The sequence below is a fragment of the Galeopterus variegatus genome, unplaced genomic scaffold (genome assembly GCF_000696425.1).
Source record: "Galeopterus variegatus unplaced genomic scaffold, G_variegatus-3.0.2 Scaffold5039, whole genome shotgun sequence".
In the NCBI taxonomy this organism is placed as follows: Eukaryota; Metazoa; Chordata; class Mammalia; order Dermoptera; family Cynocephalidae; genus Galeopterus; species Galeopterus variegatus.
The window spans coordinates 104,415-125,211 of NW_007731150.1; the positions used below are offsets into that span (position 1 = coordinate 104,415).

A 20,797-nucleotide genomic window follows, 5' to 3' on the forward strand; every position below is an offset into this window, starting at 1 on the left:
CCAACTTGAAGTAGGTATGTATGTATTATGTGCAAATGCTCAGAAAAGGGTCTGGAAAGATGTGCACCAAAACTAACAGTGAGTCTCTGGGGATGAGTGGATCTGACCAGAGGCAAACATTTTACTCTATTTTTCCTAATTGTTAGAAGTTTCACAGGAATGTTTATTTTTGTTATAAAAATACTAATTAATAAAGAACAATATTAAAACAATTAAAGTGCCAGGCTGGGTAAGAGGTGGAGGGAGTGGCTCTGACAGTGGGATTGGCCTGTCTCCAAAATGTGTCTCAAAATCAGAGAAGATTAGAGCCAGAGAAGTCTGGCTTAGTTCAGGGTATCTGAAGTTTGGTTGGGCATTAGAATCACTTGAAGAGCTTAAAAACAAATCAAGCCAAAGGTAAAACAAAATAAACTATCGATCCCATTGCAAACCCACAGTGATCTCAGGTAATGAGACAGGGGATGTGAATTTTTAAAAAAGCCTCCCAGGTAATTTTGATGCTGCACTTAAGGTCTGAGGCCTTGGTGAATCTCTGATCTAGTTATCTACCTCTGTACAAATGGGAGAATTAAGGATCTTGATCGGGTAGGACCCAGCTTCAGGTTTGCTGACTCCCTCTTGCTTGCACTTTCCAGTGACTGTGCCTCTGGAGAACTCAGGAGCTTTCCCTAGCATTAGCTTTAGGTCTCATCTGAATTTGTTTTTATTTAACACAGGGACCATCCTTAAATACTGTTTTTGATCCCCCTCATCCCCACCACCCATTGCTTCACCTCCAGAACCATCTTTGGGAATGATTTTCAGATTTCCATTTTTTTAGAAACCAGGGGGTTGCCACTAGGCTAGTGAGAAAAGTTTTATTTTTAGATCATGAGTCTTTGGTTGGCTAAAGGCCTTAGGAGAGTAACTCTTCTCAGATGACATCTGTGTCTTTGTAAAGAGAAAGGGATGCTGCCACCCCTTCCTCTCAGCTGGGTTTCAGTAAGGAAAAAGCACCGAGGGAGCAGTTCCTCCAGCTTTATAACATAGATGGGATTAGCAATAACTTTACAATTGGAAAAGATCTTAGAGGTCCCTCTAGCTCAGTGATTTTCAGACTTGTTTTAGGAATAAATCCTCCTTCAGATGAATTTTTACTTGCAAACCCCGTTAGCAGATTGGTGAAGCAGAGCTGCTCTGATTGAGGCAGGGATGGGACTTACCTCCACTCCTCCCTGGCCTGCAGGGAGTCCTGAGAGCTGGGTTCTGTCCGGTGCTCTCTTGAGTGCTATTTGAAAACCACTGATTTCTTCCTCTTTCCCTTCCATAGGTGATTATCCACCAAATTCAGCTGATCCAAACCCTCAAATCTGTTGCCTTCTATCCCTTTCCAGGGCCACCACCCTAGTTCAAGTCACCACCAACTTGTACCATGGCTTTCACCTTCTTTTTTTTTTTTTTTTTTTAAAAAAAAAAAAGATGACCGGTAAGGGGATCTTAACCCTCGACTTGGTGTTGTCAGCACCACGCTCAGCCAGTGAGCGAACCGGCCATCCCTATATGGGATCCGAACCCGGGGCCTTGGTGTTATCAGCACCGCACTCTACCGAGTGAGCCACAGGCCGGCCCATGGCTTTCACCTTCTAAGGGGGTTTTTCATCTACTCTCCCTCAACAACCCTTTCACCTCCCACTCTATAGCCTGATAACTTTTTTATTCACAAATGTGGTTATATGCCTCTCCCCCTCCCTCCTCCAATATAAACAAATGATGACTTCTTAGTGCATTTTGGATTAAGATCACAATGCGGAACCTCTCCAGATTTAACTGTGGCCACTCTGTTGCATCTTGAGGTAGAGCCATATGCTTTTTAGTTCTTGAGCTGAGGTTCCTTCTGCTTCAGACTTCTGCTCTGGGGTTCCCTCTGCCTGATGTCCTCCTACTCCTCCCTGCCTGGAGTTAACTTCTGCTTCTTCATCCTAAAGAGCTACTCCAAAACCTCTCTCTAATTTCCCTGAGCTAGGAAGAATCTGCTAAACTCCCTCTCACAGGCCTCTGTATTTCTCCTTCTCAGCAGTAATCCCAATTCTAATTGAGTAATTACTGGTGTAGTCGCTTCTGTCCGTCGACTTCATAAGGGCAGGAATAGAGTTTTCGAGATTCTGTCCTCAGCCCGTAGCCCGGTGCCTTGCTCACATGTAGTATGTCTCCAATAAACATCTGTCCAGTGAATTCATGGTGTCTGGTTTTTGCATAAATCTCATTTCTAGTGTTCAGCCCAGGCAAGTCTGTGGATGCATTCATTGTTTGTTGGCTTTGTTTGCAGGAGCTGGAATTGCCTCCTCTAGTATGAGTTATGAGTAAATTTAAACGTTCATTTTTAGAGGCACATTGTCTAAAGTGGTTTACCCAATATGATATAGATTAAACAGCCCTGAACTTTGCTTTAATTAGAAACTTGATCTGTTTTACTAAATGAACAATGAACTGAAAAAATCCACTTAAAGCATGGAAAGAGGGGGGTGCAGGGGGGTATGGATATGAGTTTTGTGTATTACTAGGGAGACCTCTGGTAATTCAGTAATCAGAGGACTGATGCAGAACTATCACCCCCAACTTAGATTTAGAAGTGCGTATCCTGGGGAGATATATGAAGCTGTAAGAAGCTTAGCCCCAGCCCCAATCCTCGATGCACACATAGGCTATGACTCGTGAGTGACCCCCTGTTCTCGTTCAGCAGAGCACCCTTTGTTGTGTGCGTGGCTGGCTGCCCAGCCTCCCGCACCAGTAGGGAGGCAGACCCAGAACACACAACACATCAGAGTGATGTCCCTTCTGATCACCACTCCCTGGCAAGATGTCAGGTTTGGTTCTCTGTTTTCATTTAATTCAAATGTAATAACCTGCCATCTAGTTTACTTATAGATCTTTCAAACTTCCAGAACACTGCAGCTATCTGAAACTGCTTTTGCATGTAGACCCTAGATAATAAAGAACTCCAGGAAGTACAGACCAGATCTACTTTTGCAACCTCTTTGTCAGGTCTTTAGTGTTGGGGAGACTGGCTCTAATCTTATCCTCATTGGACTGACCAAATGGGACTTGGGACAGTTCCCTCTATCTAATGCAACTGCTGTGCTCAGAAGTGGCTGGGACTGATTTTGCAAATAGAAGGAGTGAAAAAGAAAAGGTAAATCCAGAAGTGAAAGGGGAAGACATTAACAGAATTTATCATCATCAAGAAGGAGATTCTTTTTCTTCAGGCTCCAAGATGTAGTTTAGCTTCTTAACAAGAAAATCAACTACTATCCCATTTTTTTCCCCCTTTGGTCTCTGATTAAGGAAAAAATGAATGTATTCTCATAAGCTGAAAATTAGTTTTCAGTATTGTCATTTAACTGGAGACAGCTCTGGGATAGGGTAAGCAACTTCAAGGGAGATACTTTTGGTTCAAATAGTTAAATTTTGGCGTGAGGTATTGAATCTTGGGTTAAGTTTCAAGGTGCTAAGAAGACAGGAACTCTGATCACTTTGAAAAGAAATCTTGCTTTTTTCGTTTAGTTACTGGTATAGCAGCAAATTTAGAAGGAATTTGTCCTGTCATGTAGTTTGAAGCAGCCATTATTTCTTTGACACATAAACTTTCTCCATTTTATAGAGGACAGTGAAAACAGTTGGAACCGCTGAGTCTTCAGTAATGCAGAAAAGCTTTCTTTTAATATTGTTACTGCCCTACCCCCTTCTCAGAAGGACCTCAGTATTTAGTACCAGAAATATAATTTCCTTTCCCCCAAGTTTTATTTTGAAAGCTAGTGTGAAATCCTGTTTAGCTGGGTGAAGTTTCTGTTCTGTCAATGAAATCTAGGTGTCTGCTGAGTCTCTCTTGCCAGGCACAGCTTTGTGCCTAGGCTCCTAGGTGGCTGCAGGTCTATGCTCTGGGAGCTATGGCCTGCAGAGGCTGAACAAACAGGGTGTGACTCTAAAAGCATCAACTCTGTTGTTTAAAGCACATTGCCAAGAATGCCAAGGGCCTGCCTCTGTTTTGCCAAAAAAAAAAAAAGTTTTAAAAAGTTTAGCTTCACATAAATGAAACCTGAAAAAATCATGCCACGTCTATGGGTTAATCCCAAGCAGGCAGTCTGAGGCAATCTGGTGCTATGGCAGTGGCAGCTTGAATACTTCCTGGTCCTCAGTTACTTTGTCCTTGTATCAAGAAATGGCAGCTTAACATTTGGGATGGAAAAAGGGAGATGACTATTCAGCAAATTAGTTTCTTCTTGCGTTAGGACTTTGACTTCTATATAGCATTTTTAATACTAGCCACAAAGTGCTTTCACATACATATTCTCAATTGATTTTTAAAATCAATTTGAGAGGTATTGTCAGATTTATTTTACAGATGGAAAAAAGGGAAGCTGAGGCAAAGGTCAGGCAACTAAACCTGAGCTTCCCAGCCAGTAGGTCAGGCGCTAAGGTGGAATCCAAGTCTTCATTTCTTTCTTTCTACTGTGTTGCAGCGGTGGTCAGAAGGATACAGTACTGGTCCGATCTTTATCAGGCATGGTGATGGTGGTGTTGGGATTGATGGTCCTTTCTTCTCCTCTGTTTCTATGTAACACCTTCTTGGTTTTTGTTATTTCCCCCCTCCTCTTTTATTTCTTTCAGCTTGGATTCCTTAGCACCACCACGGCTCAGCCAGAACAGAAGGCCCTGGGTCTCATTGGCACATACCGCCATGTTGACCGTGCCACCGGCCAGGTGCTAACCTGTGACAAGTGTCCGGCAGGAACCTATGTCTCTGAGCATTGTACCAACACAAGCCTGCGTGTCTGCAGCAGTTGCCCTGCGGGGACCTTTACCAGGCATGAGAATGGCATAGAGAAATGTCATGACTGTAGTCAGCCGTGCCCACGGCCAATGGTTGAGAAATTACCTTGTGCTGCCTTGACTGACCGAGAATGCACTTGCCCAGCTGGCATGTTCCAGTTTAATGCTACCTGCGCCCCCCATACGGTGTGTCCTGTGGGTTGGGGTGTGCGGAAGAAAGGGACAGAGACCGAGGATGTGCGGTGTAAGCAGTGTGCTCGGGGTACCTTCTCTGATGTGCCTTCTAGTGTGCTGAAATGCAAAGCATACACAGACTGTCTAAGTCAGAACGTGGTGGTGATCAAGCCCGGGACCAAGGAGACAGACAACGTCTGTGGCACACTCCTGTCCTTCTCCAGCACGACCCCACCTTCCCCTGGCACAGCCATCTTTTCACGTCCTGAGCACATGGAATCCTATGAAGTCCCTTCCTCCACTTATGTTCCCAAAGGTAACTTAACCTCATGAATTATATTATTTGAGGAAGGCTTTGAGCCCAGTGGAGGGATCAAGAGTGGGCTGGTACTGAAGATGTTTTCCCTATTTTGTGTATTCCAAAGTCACCCCTCAGAGAAGGGGCCTGCATTTTGTGTCTGTTTAAATCTGGCTTCTTTGGACCTATTAGAAACATTTAGACTCAGAAGCTTTTTTTTATTAGGAGACATAAAATATCTAAAAACTAGGTCACATCAAGCTAGAAAATAAACTGACAGAAACAAGGGCAGCGTGTGACCTTATGTAAGTCACTTAACCTCTTCAGTTCTCAGTTTCAAACTTGCCAAATAAATGAGTAATTTAGATGCTTAAGTTTCCTTCCAGATGAAAAGTTTTCTAACATGGAGTTAATCCTGGGAAGACGTAGCCAGAAGGAAACAAAGAGGGAAAAGGAGAGAAAATACCAATATATCTAGAAGGGAGGGATGAATGTTGAATCCGAGGTGGGACAAAGAATGGGAAGCAAAGTTAGAAGCTTCAAGAAGCAAGCAAATTTACATCAGATTGAAGATAACTAGGCTTCACATCTGGAAAATAATGACTATTTTTTTCCCTTGATTTTAACTTCATGCCCTTCATCAAGCATCCCAGTTTTTCTCAGAATTCCATTTGAGCCTCAGGCAGACTATAAAATTTAGCTTTTATTTTCAAATACTTTCTGATTGAATTTAGTTTTCGTGAGATGATAACCAGCTTGAGTTGTGCCTCCGAGCATATTCTCAGGTGTGACTTCACTTGACTTTCAGGATGACCCTTCTTATAATTCCATTTTGAAATGAAGAAACAGGCTCCAAAAGCTCAAATGGCCAGATTTTCTCAGGGCCTGATACAGGCCAGGTCCTGTCACTTGGGACTTAAAATTCCCATCTCTCACACTCCTTAATGAAGACTACTTGTGGAAGCTTCTCTGAAAGAAGTCCACTGAGCTGTCAGCCCAAATCTTGTTTAATCTGTTAGCAGATGCTAAGAAAGTCCTGCCTTATTTTATTCACTGACTTGTCCCACCAAATGGTTCACTAGTCAAAGTTGTATTTGCATTTGAGCTTTTTCCTTTATCTTATCTCTATTCTCAGTTTTACCATTGCATCATGAAATAGTCAAAAGGTGAGAGAGGAGAATGAACAAAAGAATTAAATGTGAATTAGTTCTCTAAATAATCAAAACAGTTGAGTCAACTAGAGCTCTGAACTTACATGTGTCCACTCAGTGTAGGAAGTACAGGAGAATCTGCTGAGAAGCTCAGATGTTGAACCCTGCAGATGTCCTTGGTCTTGGTACAAGAAAGTAAGTTTAGTCATTCAGTTCAGTTTTTACCTTCTGCATAAAGGTGCTGTCAGGGCCTTTATGAAAATGTGTGATATAATTTATTCTTAAGCTCCAAAGTTCATCTCTTATTATCCAGCCTAGTTTGGAGATAACCAGGGAGAGGACAGAATATATAGATCCCCAAATATGGAAAAGCTCTTCCCCCCTCCTTACTCTTTTTTCTAGGCATGAACTCAACAGAATCCAACTCTTCTGCCTCTGTTAGACCAAAGGTACCAAGTGGCATCCAGGAAGGGACAGTCTCTGACAACACAAGCTCAGTAAGGGGGGAGGAAGATGTGAACAAGACCCTCCCAAACCTTCAGGTTGTCAACCACCAGCAAGGCTCCCACCACAGACACATCCTGAAGCTGCTGCCATCCATGGAGGCCACTGGGGGTGAGAAGTCCAGCACGCCCATCAAGGGCCCCAAGAGGGGATTTTCAGCCTTTTTTGGTTTCATCTCCATTGACATTTTTATTCTTTATCGTAGAGAGCACTGATTTGGATTTTCATATTAACATTTATGTTTGCAAGTAGATATGTAGTCTTCTGAATTTGAATCAATGAAAAGAAATTCAATTCTTTTAATACTAAGGTTAGAGACCTACATGGCATCTACAGATTAACTAGTCTCGAGGAAATTAAATAGGATACTATGAGTGAAAGAAATTGAACTTTATTTCAGATTCTGAAAATCCAAAAGCCAATGAAGACAGTAGAAAATATAAGGTCAGTGAGATAGTAGCCCAGAAACTACAGCTTCAATGGAGGACAGTAACAGATTTACTCCAGCTGATGTCCTTGGGTTCACCTTGGTTCCGCCTGTCTTTTGGAACATTCACCAAAGACCCAAAAGAGACATTTTTTCCTGCATATATCTCATCTCACCTCTCCTTCCTTTAGTGAGTTGGTAACCTCCCACAATTGCTTTTATAGGGAGTAAAGATAGGGGAGGAAGTTGGGATGGGAGAATGTGGTATCACCAGCATCTCGATTTGGAAACTTAGAATGCATTGCCATGCATAGGTCCCAAAACAATGTAAGATTAAATAAAAATATCATGATGGTAGTTAACATTAGAGTGCCAACAATTTGATGGGTACTGTTCTAAATATTTGACATGTAATATCTCACTTAATCCTCACAAAAATCCTAGGAAGTTTGGAGCCTTCTGTCTGTTCCCCTTGCTTGCAGATCTCCCCGCTTCTTTTTCCCTAGTCCCTGTTTTCTGAAGGAATGCAAGTTTGTGGAATCTCTTTTGTAGACCAAGTGCTACTTGATCTAGTCGTATTATGAAAAATGAGATTGACCATCTCATTAGAAGCAGTGCATTAAAAGAAAATAACCTCTCCTCCCCCTTTCCCCCCGGTACCTTTAAAACAGGAGAATGTTACAGCATCAGAGAAATGAGAGTGACCCTGAGGGACTTGTTTGACCTTGTCATTTAACAAATGAGAAAACTGAGTTCAGGGAGGTTTGGCTGCATTGACCCAAACAAGAAGCCAGTTGTTTATTCAGTACAAACAGGACTAGACTCCTCGTCTCCTGAATGTTGGAGCCCTGGCTTTTTCTACATGACTGGGCTGCTAAGAAAAAGGAGGGGAAAACCCAACTTGTCTGCTTGCCTTTTTGAATCTGAACTTTGTTTTTAGATTATTATCACTTTGTTCACATGTTTACACTTTGCCCACTTAAATTTTTAGGATCCCTTTTCTATCAGGAGGATAGGAAGGTATTTGGATTACAGACAACCAAAGCATAATATGTTGGTCATAATATAAGGCTGAGCCCTATTCTAGGGGTGTTCAAAAAGTTATGGAAGATTCATATTATTTTTTAATTCCATTTTCCCATAAACTTTTTGAAGTAGCCTTGTATGTCTTACCTAATAGTCAGCATGTGTTGATAAAAGCTGGAATATTTTGGCCTTTCCTCTTTTGAGGGCAAAAAGTAGCTTACAGAACTTATCCTAGAGTTAAGTTTGATCTGAAGACTAGTTTTCAGACTGTGGCACTAACTTCCCTTTATTTAAGTCCTAAATAAAATTTCAGCCTAGTTTTGACCATCTCATTCAGGTACTCTTTTCTCCTTAAAGATAAAGATGTATGTATGCCTATTTCTCTAAAAAGCAATTAGGCCTTTTGTATTGAGTCTTAAAAGTGTTTATTCCATTTGGCCCATCGATTCTATTTTTGTGAATCTGTCATAAAGGTGTAAATCAGAAATACCAAAAAAAAGATTCAAGCATAAAGATTTTAAACTTTTAACTCAGCATTACATATAATAAAAAATTAGAAATAACCACAAGTCCAATTTTAGGGAATAACTAAGTAAATTATGGCCTAATGGAATCTTATGATGACATTGAAGATTTTATGAAGTTTTTGTTTTACCCATGACATAGGAAAATGTCTATACTAGGTTAAAGAAAAAAAAGCTATATACTTAATAAAATATAATTTCAGTTCTCTTAAAACTTTAGAATAAAGATTGAAAAGAAATATGCCAAAATGATTTTTTTTCCAGTGTGGTGGAATTTATGTGAGTTTTTTCCTTCTTTATTAGTTTTCTGTACTTTCCCCAAGTTTTCTATAATAAGCACATGCTACTTTTATAATTGAAAATTTAGGGAAAGTTTTTAAAAAAAAAACAGAACAAAATTCATTTTGCTTCCCCTTGCCGACATGCGTGCATGGTCAAAAGCCAAGTGAAAATCAGACTAGAGCTGAAAATCCTACTTGGGATAGAGCCTGCATAGGCTTGAATAAGACAACTCTTTACTGGAAAGCTTCAATTTCCCCATCTTTTTAATTTAAAAAAAAAAAAAAAAAACTTTTTACTTGCACATAATTCCGAACTCATGGAAAAGTTACAAGGCTTCAATTTCCCCATCTTTTTAATTTAAAAAAAAAAAAAAAAAAAAACTTTTTACTTGCACATAATTCCGAACTCATGGAAAAGTTACAAGAGTACAAAGAATATCTATATACCTATGCCCAGATTGACCTATTGCTAACATTTTTCTCTTTTGCTTTGTCATTTGCTTTATGTAAAAATATAGATATTTTATATTATAAAATATGTATTATAGGATGGTTTAAATGTGTGTATAATATAGTGTATATATGTGTATATATACACATACATACATACACAAAATAATTTTTCTGAATCATTTCATCGTCCTTTATCCCTTGATACTTCAGTGTGTATTTCAATAAGAGTAAGGATACTTTCTTGCAGAAACATAGTACAGTTTTCAACCTCAATAAATTTAACATAGTTACAATACTTTGCCATTCATATTCCTATCGTATATTGAACCAGTAAGGCCCTTGATAGAGAGCACACTTTTTCCTTCTAGTATAAGATCCCATCTAGGATCAGATGTTGCATTAAATTGCCCTGTAAGTGGCTAGTCAGAACACTTGTTCAGCTCCAGACTTGCCTAATTAGTAGAAAACAATGTGCACGTCATGCTAGATTATGTAAATATTTGGAACTGTCCTCTCATTACTTACTTTATTAAAGACACAACTCCATTCCTTTAGTAGTTGCATTTATAGATTACGTTATGGTCAGCTACATTTCTAAACTCTTGTGCAGTGTAATTTCCAAAATTCTTGAGAATGTAACAAGTTGTTAAAAGTAAAAACTGGTCCTGCAGCAGAAAGCTCTTTAATACAATGATCTCAGCCATTCTTATGGCCATGGTGAACTTGTAAACTGCTATGCCTGTGTCCTTAAAATAATATTCTATTTTGTAAAAAAGAATGGAAGCAACAGTCAAAAAGCTGATCGTACCCTTTTGTGAAAGCAGCACTTCAGCAATATATGCTTTTCAGACTAAATCGCAGTAGTCTCTTCCAGGTGTAACTATCTCTTCCAATAGTTTAGCCTTTTCCCCCAGGTTTCTTGCATTGGGATGTTTATATTTAAGGTGTTTTTCTAAGGAAGGTCTTTTCTTTCCAAAGTGCTAGTCTCAAAAGTACAACCAGGTAAAATCCTATTACAAAGAGAGGTTCTGTTTAATAAAAAGCCATTTCAGGTGCTTGGAGAGGCCTCTAGAAACAATGCCTCATTGATCTGATTGCAATGAGTTCTGGCCAGCAGATAATCTTCTATAATAAGATCTTTTCTTGAATCTTGTGCACTTCACACTGAATGAGGATGAGAGAGGGGATGAAATCGCTTAGCCCTGGGTTTTCTACCAGAGGTCTAATGGGGTGCCCACCTTAAGCAGATCGTGCTGTGCTCCTGAAAGCCATGTAGACCCTAAGCACTGAAGCTAGGCTTCTGTCTACCATGGACGTACAATTTTTAAAGTTAACTCCACAAAACGGCAATCCTACTTCCATGGAGTCCTAGTGTCGGAAACACAAGATGAGGCCTTATATGGTTAGGAGGGTGGGAGGATGAGGGTGCTGTGGTATTTTGTAGGCTTCCTTCCTTTCTGAAGTTAGAGCAATTTTATGGTTGGTAGATTGGGACTGGACTGTGGTTTCTTGCCATATGCCTACTTCAGCAACAGGAATTGGAAGTCCTTTCAGAATTTTTATGTACAAAAATCTATTTAANTAACTTAACCTCATGAATTATATTATTTGAGGAAGGCTTTGAGCCCAGTGGAGGGATCAAGAGTGGGCTGGTACTGAAGATGTTTTCCCTATTTTGTGTATTCCAAAGTCACCCCTCAGAGAAGGGGCCTGCATTTTGTGTCTGTTTAAATCTGGCTTCTTTGGACCTATTAGAAACATTTAGACTCAGAAGCTTTTTTTTATTAGGAGACATAAAATATCTAAAAACTAGGTCACATCAAGCTAGAAAATAAACTGACAGAAACAAGGGCAGCGTGTGACCTTATGTAAGTCACTTAACCTCTTCAGTTCTCAGTTTCAAACTTGCCAAATAAATGAGTAATTTAGATGCTTAAGTTTCCTTCCAGATGAAAAGTTTTCTAACATGGAGTTAATCCTGGGAAGACGTAGCCAGAAGGAAACAAAGAGGGAAAAGGAGAGAAAATACCAATATATCTAGAAGGGAGGGATGAATGTTGAATCCGAGGTGGGACAAAGAATGGGAAGCAAAGTTAGAAGCTTCAAGAAGCAAGCAAATTTACATCAGATTGAAGATAACTAGGCTTCACATCTGGAAAATAATGACTATTTTTTTCCCTTGATTTTAACTTCATGCCCTTCATCAAGCATCCCAGTTTTTCTCAGAATTCCATTTGAGCCTCAGGCAGACTATAAAATTTAGCTTTTATTTTCAAATACTTTCTGATTGAATTTAGTTTTCGTGAGATGATAACCAGCTTGAGTTGTGCCTCCGAGCATATTCTCAGGTGTGACTTCACTTGACTTTCAGGATGACCCTTCTTATAATTCCATTTTGAAATGAAGAAACAGGCTCCAAAAGCTCAAATGGCCAGATTTTCTCAGGGCCTGATACAGGCCAGGTCCTGTCACTTGGGACTTAAAATTCCCATCTCTCACACTCCTTAATGAAGACTACTTGTGGAAGCTTCTCTGAAAGAAGTCCACTGAGCTGTCAGCCCAAATCTTGTTTAATCTGTTAGCAGATGCTAAGAAAGTCCTGCCTTATTTTATTCACTGACTTGTCCCACCAAATGGTTCACTAGTCAAAGTTGTATTTGCATTTGAGCTTTTTCCTTTATCTTATCTCTATTCTCAGTTTTACCATTGCATCATGAAATAGTCAAAAGGTGAGAGAGGAGAATGAACAAAAGAATTAAATGTGAATTAGTTCTCTAAATAATCAAAACAGTTGAGTCAACTAGAGCTCTGAACTTACATGTGTCCACTCAGTGTAGGAAGTACAGGAGAATCTGCTGAGAAGCTCAGATGTTGAACCCTGCAGATGTCCTTGGTCTTGGTACAAGAAAGTAAGTTTAGTCATTCAGTTCAGTTTTTACCTTCTGCATAAAGGTGCTGTCAGGGCCTTTATGAAAATGTGTGATATAATTTATTCTTAAGCTCCAAAGTTCATCTCTTATTATCCAGCCTAGTTTGGAGATAACCAGGGAGAGGACAGAATATATAGATCCCCAAATATGGAAAAGCTCTTCCCCCCTCCTTACTCTTTTTTCTAGGCATGAACTCAACAGAATCCAACTCTTCTGCCTCTGTTAGACCAAAGGTACCAAGTGGCATCCAGGAAGGGACAGTCTCTGACAACACAAGCTCAGTAAGGGGGGAGGAAGATGTGAACAAGACCCTCCCAAACCTTCAGGTTGTCAACCACCAGCAAGGCTCCCACCACAGACACATCCTGAAGCTGCTGCCATCCATGGAGGCCACTGGGGGTGAGAAGTCCAGCACGCCCATCAAGGGCCCCAAGAGGGGCCATCCCAGACAGAACCTACACAAGCATTTTGATATCAATGAGCACTTGCCTTGGATGATTGTGCTTTTCCTGCTGCTGGTACTTGTGGTGATAGTTGTGTGCAGTATCCGGAAAAGCTCAAGGACTCTGAAAAAGGGGCCTCGACAGGATCCCAGTGCCATTGTGGAAAAGGCGGGGCTGAAGAAGTCCACAACTCCAACCCAGAACCGGGAGAAGTGGATCTACTACTGCAATGGTCATGGTGAGCCTTCTGTCTGTTCCCCTTGCTTGCAGATCTCCCCGCTTCTTTTTCCCTAGTCCCTGTTTTCTGAAGGAATGCAAGTTTGTGGAATCTCTTTTGTAGACCAAGTGCTACTTGATCTAGTCGTATTATGAAAAATGAGATTGACCATCTCATTAGAAGCAGTGCATTAAAAGAAAATAACCTCTCCTCCCCCTTTCCCCCCGGTACCTTTAAAACAGGAGAATGTTACAGCATCAGAGAAATGAGAGTGACCCTGAGGGACTTGTTTGACCTTGTCATTTAACAAATGAGAAAACTGAGTTCAGGGAGGTTTGGCTGCATTGACCCAAACAAGAAGCCAGTTGTTTATTCAGTACAAACAGGACTAGACTCCTCGTCTCCTGAATGTTGGAGCCCTGGCTTTTTCTACATGACTGGGCTGCTAAGAAAAAGGAGGGGAAAACCCAACTTGTCTGCTTGCCTTTTTGAATCTGAACTTTGTTTTTAGATTATTATCACTTTGTTCACATGTTTACACTTTGCCCACTTAAATTTTTAGGATCCCTTTTCTATCAGGAGGATAGGAAGGTATTTGGATTACAGACAACCAAAGCATAATATGTTGGTCATAATATAAGGCTGAGCCCTATTCTAGGGGTGTTCAAAAAGTTATGGAAGATTCATATTATTTTTTAATTCCATTTTCCCATAAACTTTTTGAAGTAGCCTTGTATGTCTTACCTAATAGTCAGCATGTGTTGATAAAAGCTGGAATATTTTGGCCTTTCCTCTTTTGAGGGCAAAAAGTAGCTTACAGAACTTATCCTAGAGTTAAGTTTGATCTGAAGACTAGTTTTCAGACTGTGGCACTAACTTCCCTTTATTTAAGTCCTAAATAAAATTTCAGCCTAGTTTTGACCATCTCATTCAGGTACTCTTTTCTCCTTAAAGATAAAGATGTATGTATGCCTATTTCTCTAAAAAGCAATTAGGCCTTTTGTATTGAGTCTTAAAAGTGTTTATTCCATTTGGCCCATCGATTCTATTTTTGTGAATCTGTCATAAAGGTGTAAATCAGAAATACCAAAAAAAAGATTCAAGCATAAAGATTTTAAACTTTTAACTCAGCATTACATATAATAAAAAATTAGAAATAACCACAAGTCCAATTTTAGGGAATAACTAAGTAAATTATGGCCTAATGGAATCTTATGATGACATTGAAGATTTTATGAAGTTTTTGTTTTACCCATGACATAGGAAAATGTCTATACTAGGTTAAAGAAAAAAAAGCTATATACTTAATAAAATATAATTTCAGTTCTCTTAAAACTTTAGAATAAAGATTGAAAAGAAATATGCCAAAATGATTTTTTTTCCAGTGTGGTGGAATTTATGTGAGTTTTTTCCTTCTTTATTAGTTTTCTGTACTTTCCCCAAGTTTTCTATAATAAGCACATGCTACTTTTATAATTGAAAATTTAGGGAAAGTTTTTAAAAAAAAAACAGAACAAAATTCATTTTGCTTCCCCTTGCCGACATGCGTGCATGGTCAAAAGCCAAGTGAAAATCAGACTAGAGCTGAAAATCCTACTTGGGATAGAGCCTGCATAGGCTTGAATAAGACAACTCTTTACTGGAAAGCTTCAATTTCCCCATCTTTTTAATTTAAAAAAAAAAAAAAAAAAAAACTTTTTACTTGCACATAATTCCGAACTCATGGAAAAGTTACAAGAGTACAAAGAATATCTATATACCTATGCCCAGATTGACCTATTGCTAACATTTTTCTCTTTTGCTTTGTCATTTGCTTTATGTAAAAATATAGATATTTTATATTATAAAATATGTATTATAGGATGGTTTAAATGTGTGTATAATATAGTGTATATATGTGTATATATACACATACATACATACACAAAATAATTTTTCTGAATCATTTCATCGTCCTTTATCCCTTGATACTTCAGTGTGTATTTCAATAAGAGTAAGGATACTTTCTTGCAGAAACATAGTACAGTTTTCAACCTCAATAAATTTAACATAGTTACAATACTTTGCCATTCATATTCCTATCGTATATTGAACCAGTAAGGCCCTTGATAGAGAGCACACTTTTTCCTTCTAGTATAAGATCCCATCTAGGATCAGATGTTGCATTAAATTGCCCTGTAAGTGGCTAGTCAGAACACTTGTTCAGCTCCAGACTTGCCTAATTAGTAGAAAACAATGTGCACGTCATGCTAGATTATGTAAATATTTGGAACTGTCCTCTCATTACTTACTTTATTAAAGACACAACTCCATTCCTTTAGTAGTTGCATTTATAGATTACGTTATGGTCAGCTACATTTCTAAACTCTTGTGCAGTGTAATTTCCAAAATTCTTGAGAATGTAACAAGTTGTTAAAAGTAAAAACTGGTCCTGCAGCAGAAAGCTCTTTAATACAATGATCTCAGCCATTCTTATGGCCATGGTGAACTTGTAAACTGCTATGCCTGTGTCCTTAAAATAATATTCTATTTTGTAAAAAAGAATGGAAGCAACAGTCAAAAAGCTGATCGTACCCTTTTGTGAAAGCAGCACTTCAGCAATATATGCTTTTCAGACTAAATCGCAGTAGTCTCTTCCAGGTGTAACTATCTCTTCCAATAGTTTAGCCTTTTCCCCCAGGTTTCTTGCATTGGGATGTTTATATTTAAGGTGTTTTTCTAAGGAAGGTCTTTTCTTTCCAAAGTGCTAGTCTCAAAAGTACAACCAGGTAAAATCCTATTACAAAGAGAGGTTCTGTTTAATAAAAAGCCATTTCAGGTGCTTGGAGAGGCCTCTAGAAACAATGCCTCATTGATCTGATTGCAATGAGTTCTGGCCAGCAGATAATCTTCTATAATAAGATCTTTTCTTGAATCTTGTGCACTTCACACTGAATGAGGATGAGAGAGGGGATGAAATCGCTTAGCCCTGGGTTTTCTACCAGAGGTCTAATGGGGTGCCCACCTTAAGCAGATCGTGCTGTGCTCCTGAAAGCCATGTAGACCCTAAGCACTGAAGCTAGGCTTCTGTCTACCATGGACGTACAATTTTTAAAGTTAACTCCACAAAACGGCAATCCTACTTCCATGGAGTCCTAGTGTCGGAAACACAAGATGAGGCCTTATATGGTTAGGAGGGTGGGAGGATGAGGGTGCTGTGGTATTTTGTAGGCTTCCTTCCTTTCTGAAGTCAGAGCAATTTTATGGTTGGTAGATTGGGACTGGACTGTGGTTTCTTGCCATATGTCTACTTCAGCAACAGGAATTGGAAGTCCTTTCAGAATTTTTATGTACAAAAATCTATTTAAGAGTTTATTACCTGGTCGAAGTGTCATCAAGATGTAATTATTAATGCTTAATTTGTCATTTTTTGGAAATTTATTTCTTTTTGTGGTAAAATCCCAACATAATCGAGTATATGTGTGTGGGGGATCAAAAAGTTCAATTTAATTTAAAATTAAGATTAATGTGAGTTCACATTAATTGGGAGGTTACATGGAAAACAATACTTTTCATTTGATCTGCTTTGTCACAAAAAAGCAGATCAAATGAAAAATAACAGTTTTGTGTAAAAAAGCAGTTTCACAGAAAACTAAAGATGGTAAAACTTAGTTCCTACACAACTGGCCATACCTTGCCCTGAGAAAGTCTCAAATGATCTCAAAACAGTTACTTTGTCCACTTCCTTTTAACTACGGAAGATACAAAACTAAGGTCTAGTCCCAACTGAGAACAGGGTGGCCGAGAACAGGGACCGACAGCTGCTCTCGTTGCTGTTTCTAATTTGTGCCATCTCGTCACTGTTTACCTTTTCTTTCTGTCTCTCCTCCTCTCACTTCCCTACTTCTCTCTCACCCCTTCCCTCGCTTATTCTCCCTTCCCTTTTAACTATTTGCAAAAAGTATGAAGCCGGGTTCCCAGTAAGCTGTCGCCCTAGACATTTTGAGGGGAACTTTGAAAAGCAGCTGAGGAGTGGAAATTGCCCTGAAAGTACTTTTTGATCTGCAAAGTGATAGAACCAAAAACCGGCAGTTTCTATCTTTGATCACATCTCCTTTTTCTTTCAAACTTCAGGTTGGGAAGAAAGATGAGAAAAAAACGGGTGAGAGACAAAGGAATTGGGTTTCTCTAGTTTAAACTGCACTTAGTTCCTGATTAGCACATTCTTCAGTGCTCTGCTTTAGGGAGATACAGTTGGCCCCCCCTTATCGCGGTTTCAGTTACCCATGGTCAACCTCCTTCGGAAAACATGAAAAGGAAAATTTCAGAAACGGACAGCCCTGAGTTTTAAATCGCCTGCCCTTCTTAGCAGCGTGGTGAGATCTTGCGCCACCTCTGTTTCCCCCTGGGATGTGACTCATCCCTTTGCTGGGCAGGTCCAGGCTGTGTGCACCACGCCCCCGCATCACTTAATAGCCCCCCTTGGTTATCAGCCGGTTGGACACTTAGTAGCCAGTTAGTCACTTAGTAGCCGTCTGGGTAATCAGGTTGACTGCTGTGGTACAGCAGTGCTTGTGTTCAAGTCGTCCTTATTTGACTTAATAATGGCCCCAAAGCACAAAAGCCATGATGCTGGCAATCTGGAAATGCCGAAGAGAAGCCGTACAGTGCTTCCTTACGTAAAAAGGTGAAAGCTCTTGATTTGAGGAAAGAAATAAATCGTATGCTGAGGTTGCTAAGATGTACGAATGAATCTTCTATCTGCGGAGTTGTGAAATGGAAGAAGAAACTTGTGTTAGTTTTGATGTCACACATCAAACTGCAAAGTTGGGGCCACAGTGAATGACACGTGCTTAGATTAGGATGGAAAAGGCATCTTAACTAAATGTGTTCCGATTGATGGCATTAGGGTTCAGTACTACCCGCTGTGTCAGGCATCCACAGGGGTCTTAGAATGTATCCTCTGTGGATAAGGGGGGACTACTGCAGTGAGTATTTGACAGGGACAGTGATCCCTCCCCATGTTGTTATTTAAGGCGCATGATATATAAAGACAACCTCTCCTCTAAGCTGACTGCAACAGGGATTGTGAAAGCTCCTGGAGCACTCTTTCTCAAGCACACTGTTTTGTACCCACAGCAGAAAAGGGCAAAGTTCTCATTCTGTAGAACTAGATTCTAAGATACTATTTCTTAATTCCTTAAGCTCATAACATCTGTCACTGTTTAACTGTTTGAAGCTATGTGGTTTGTCTCCCCACATAGCTTATATGTTCTTAAAGAGCAGACTCTGCGTCTTACTGTGTGTCCCCTATGCCTGGCCTTTAGCACTGGGCTCAAGGAGGGGTGGTCTGGAGCTGAGCTGGCCCATATGGTAGCCACCAGCCATGTAAGTTATTTTACTTAAAACTAAAATCAAACATTCAGTTCTTCCGCTGCACCAGCTACATGTTAGGTGCTTCAATAGCCACACATGGCTAGTAGTTACCATGTTGGACAGGACAGATAGAGAACATTTCCATTGTCATAGAAAGTTCTATGGATAGCACTGGTCTAGAGCACCCATGAACTAATTAATCTACTTATCTTTTTCAACGTTGGTTTGTTCTAAAGTCATTGAACTGTTGGATTTTTTCTCTGTTCACTTACAATGATGTTGGTATTAGAGATTTAAACATAAGGATCTTAAGTTGGATTTTTTACACTACATTTCGACAGATGCCAAGAAGAATTATTTTTTCAGAGTTAAAGGAGGCTTTCATGACAAATGCTTTAAAATATGCAAAAACCGATAGGAAGAGATTGTTGATATTCATCATCTGATTTGCTTATTTCAAAGTGGAACACTTTGGCCCATGGGCAACGGAGAACCAGGTGATGTGAAGATAAAGAATCTGGCTAATTCAAAGGCCAAGGCACCTTCATAAATGCTTTGGCACTTGTGTTTTACCAGTATGAAAATGGATTAGCTTTGTGGGTGGTCTTAAGCAGAGAAGGAAGAGAAGCTTGTGGGAGTCGTGTGGTTTGGTCAGAGGTGGGAGTGAGAGAGGCGACAGAAGTAAGGATTTTGGGAAGAAAGCAGCATCCTAGACTAGAAATTACATCAGTCAACCTGGGTTCTAAAATTTTAGATTTGCCATTCCCTAGTCATGTACTTTCGATGAAGACCTTTTACTTCTTGGAGCCTCTGTTTATAAGGTTAGAAAATTAGAAAAAGGCATTATAATATGTAGTTAAGAGCCTATCTGGAGTCTGGTTCCAGTTTACTTACTGGCTGTGTGATCCAGGGCAAGCTATTTAACCCCTCTGTGCTTTACTTTCCTCATGTATAGTAAGGGATAATAATAGTACATAGGCTATCATGAGGGTTACATAAGTGAATGTGTACCCAGTGCTTAGCACATTGCTGGCCACATGGTCGGTGGCCCATAAGTACCAGCAACGAGGAGGGTGAGGATGATGGAGGTGATGGAGAGGATCCTCACCATCATCCCCTCTGCTGTCATCATCACCTTTGTCCTCTCTGCTCATCTCCTGGTTTGTTTCCTGATTCAATCACAGAAATAATGACCATGAACAAAACAGAAACATACTCCCTTAAAATACATTCAGCTGTACTTAGGTAGTGTCCACATTGCCATGTTAAAAGAGCTTATTAGAAAGATGGCTTTCCCTCCATACCAGACATGATTGTTAGCTTAACTAATTTACTGTTGTAGTCAGTACCCTCTCAAGTGGGCAGAGAGCCTCTTAGCTAATCAGAGGAGACAGACTCCTTACTGGCTTTAAGCTTGGATGTGAATCCATCCCCTCCATTGTAGTATTTTCTGTAAATTATCTATACCAGGGTCAGCATGCTAGGAGATAGTTTAGGCTTCAGTGGTTATACAGTCTATGTTGCAACACTCAGCTCAGCTTTTATAGTATGAAAACAGCCAGAGACAACATGTAAATGATGGGCATGGCTGTGTTCTGACAAAATGTATTTGCAAGAACAGGTGGATTGTCCTGTGAGTCATAGTTTGCCAGCATCTGATCCATACCATAGATTTGTCATCTCTTAGCAGCTTCTCTCTTACCTCCTGATGGCTTGCACAGCGTAGATAAGCAGTCTGGTTCTTCTTGGAGCCTTTCTTGAATTCCAACAGTTAGGGCTCAACTTTCCGTTCAGCAGTAACTGTTTCCCAGTCTGCTGAAGGGATAAGTAACTAAGCCTGACCATCAGACATGTGTGGGAGCTTGGAAAACCTGGCAGTTATCATTTATTATCCCTTAAGAATGATTCTACACTTTCTCCATCTCCTTCTTATGACAGCTTTTACCAGGAGAACTCAATCTTACATGTGGGTCCACCTCGCAAGCATACCTGCCATGTACCTGTATCAACTTACCTGTTTGCCAAACTGAAGCCATGGAGTACGAGAGTGTGACTTGAGTTCCATTCTCTCCTCTTACCTTTCATCTGTTTGCCCAGGGAACTGATGTATGTTGAGTGGAGAGCAGGACCAAGAGGAACAGTAGAAAGCTTTAGACCTCCTGCTTTCTTTATAATAGAGAAATGAAGAGGACTAATTGAGTCACATCA

The 20,797-nt window shown here is 39.9% G+C and overlaps 1 protein-coding gene across 1 annotated transcript in view; it reads left to right on the forward strand.

Annotated features, from left to right (window-relative positions):
* The window catches only part of LOC103604231 (tumor necrosis factor receptor superfamily member 21), a 69,793-nt gene that overhangs the window by 9,225 nt on the left and 39,771 nt on the right, over nt 1-20,797 (forward strand). The window contains exons 2-3 of the mRNA XM_008588798.1: nt 4,645-5,296; nt 12,761-13,255. Of these exons, the coding sequence (XP_008587020.1) occupies nt 4,645-5,296; nt 12,761-13,255 (1,147 nt within the window). The remainder of the gene's footprint in view (nt 1-4,644; nt 5,297-12,760; nt 13,256-20,797) is intronic.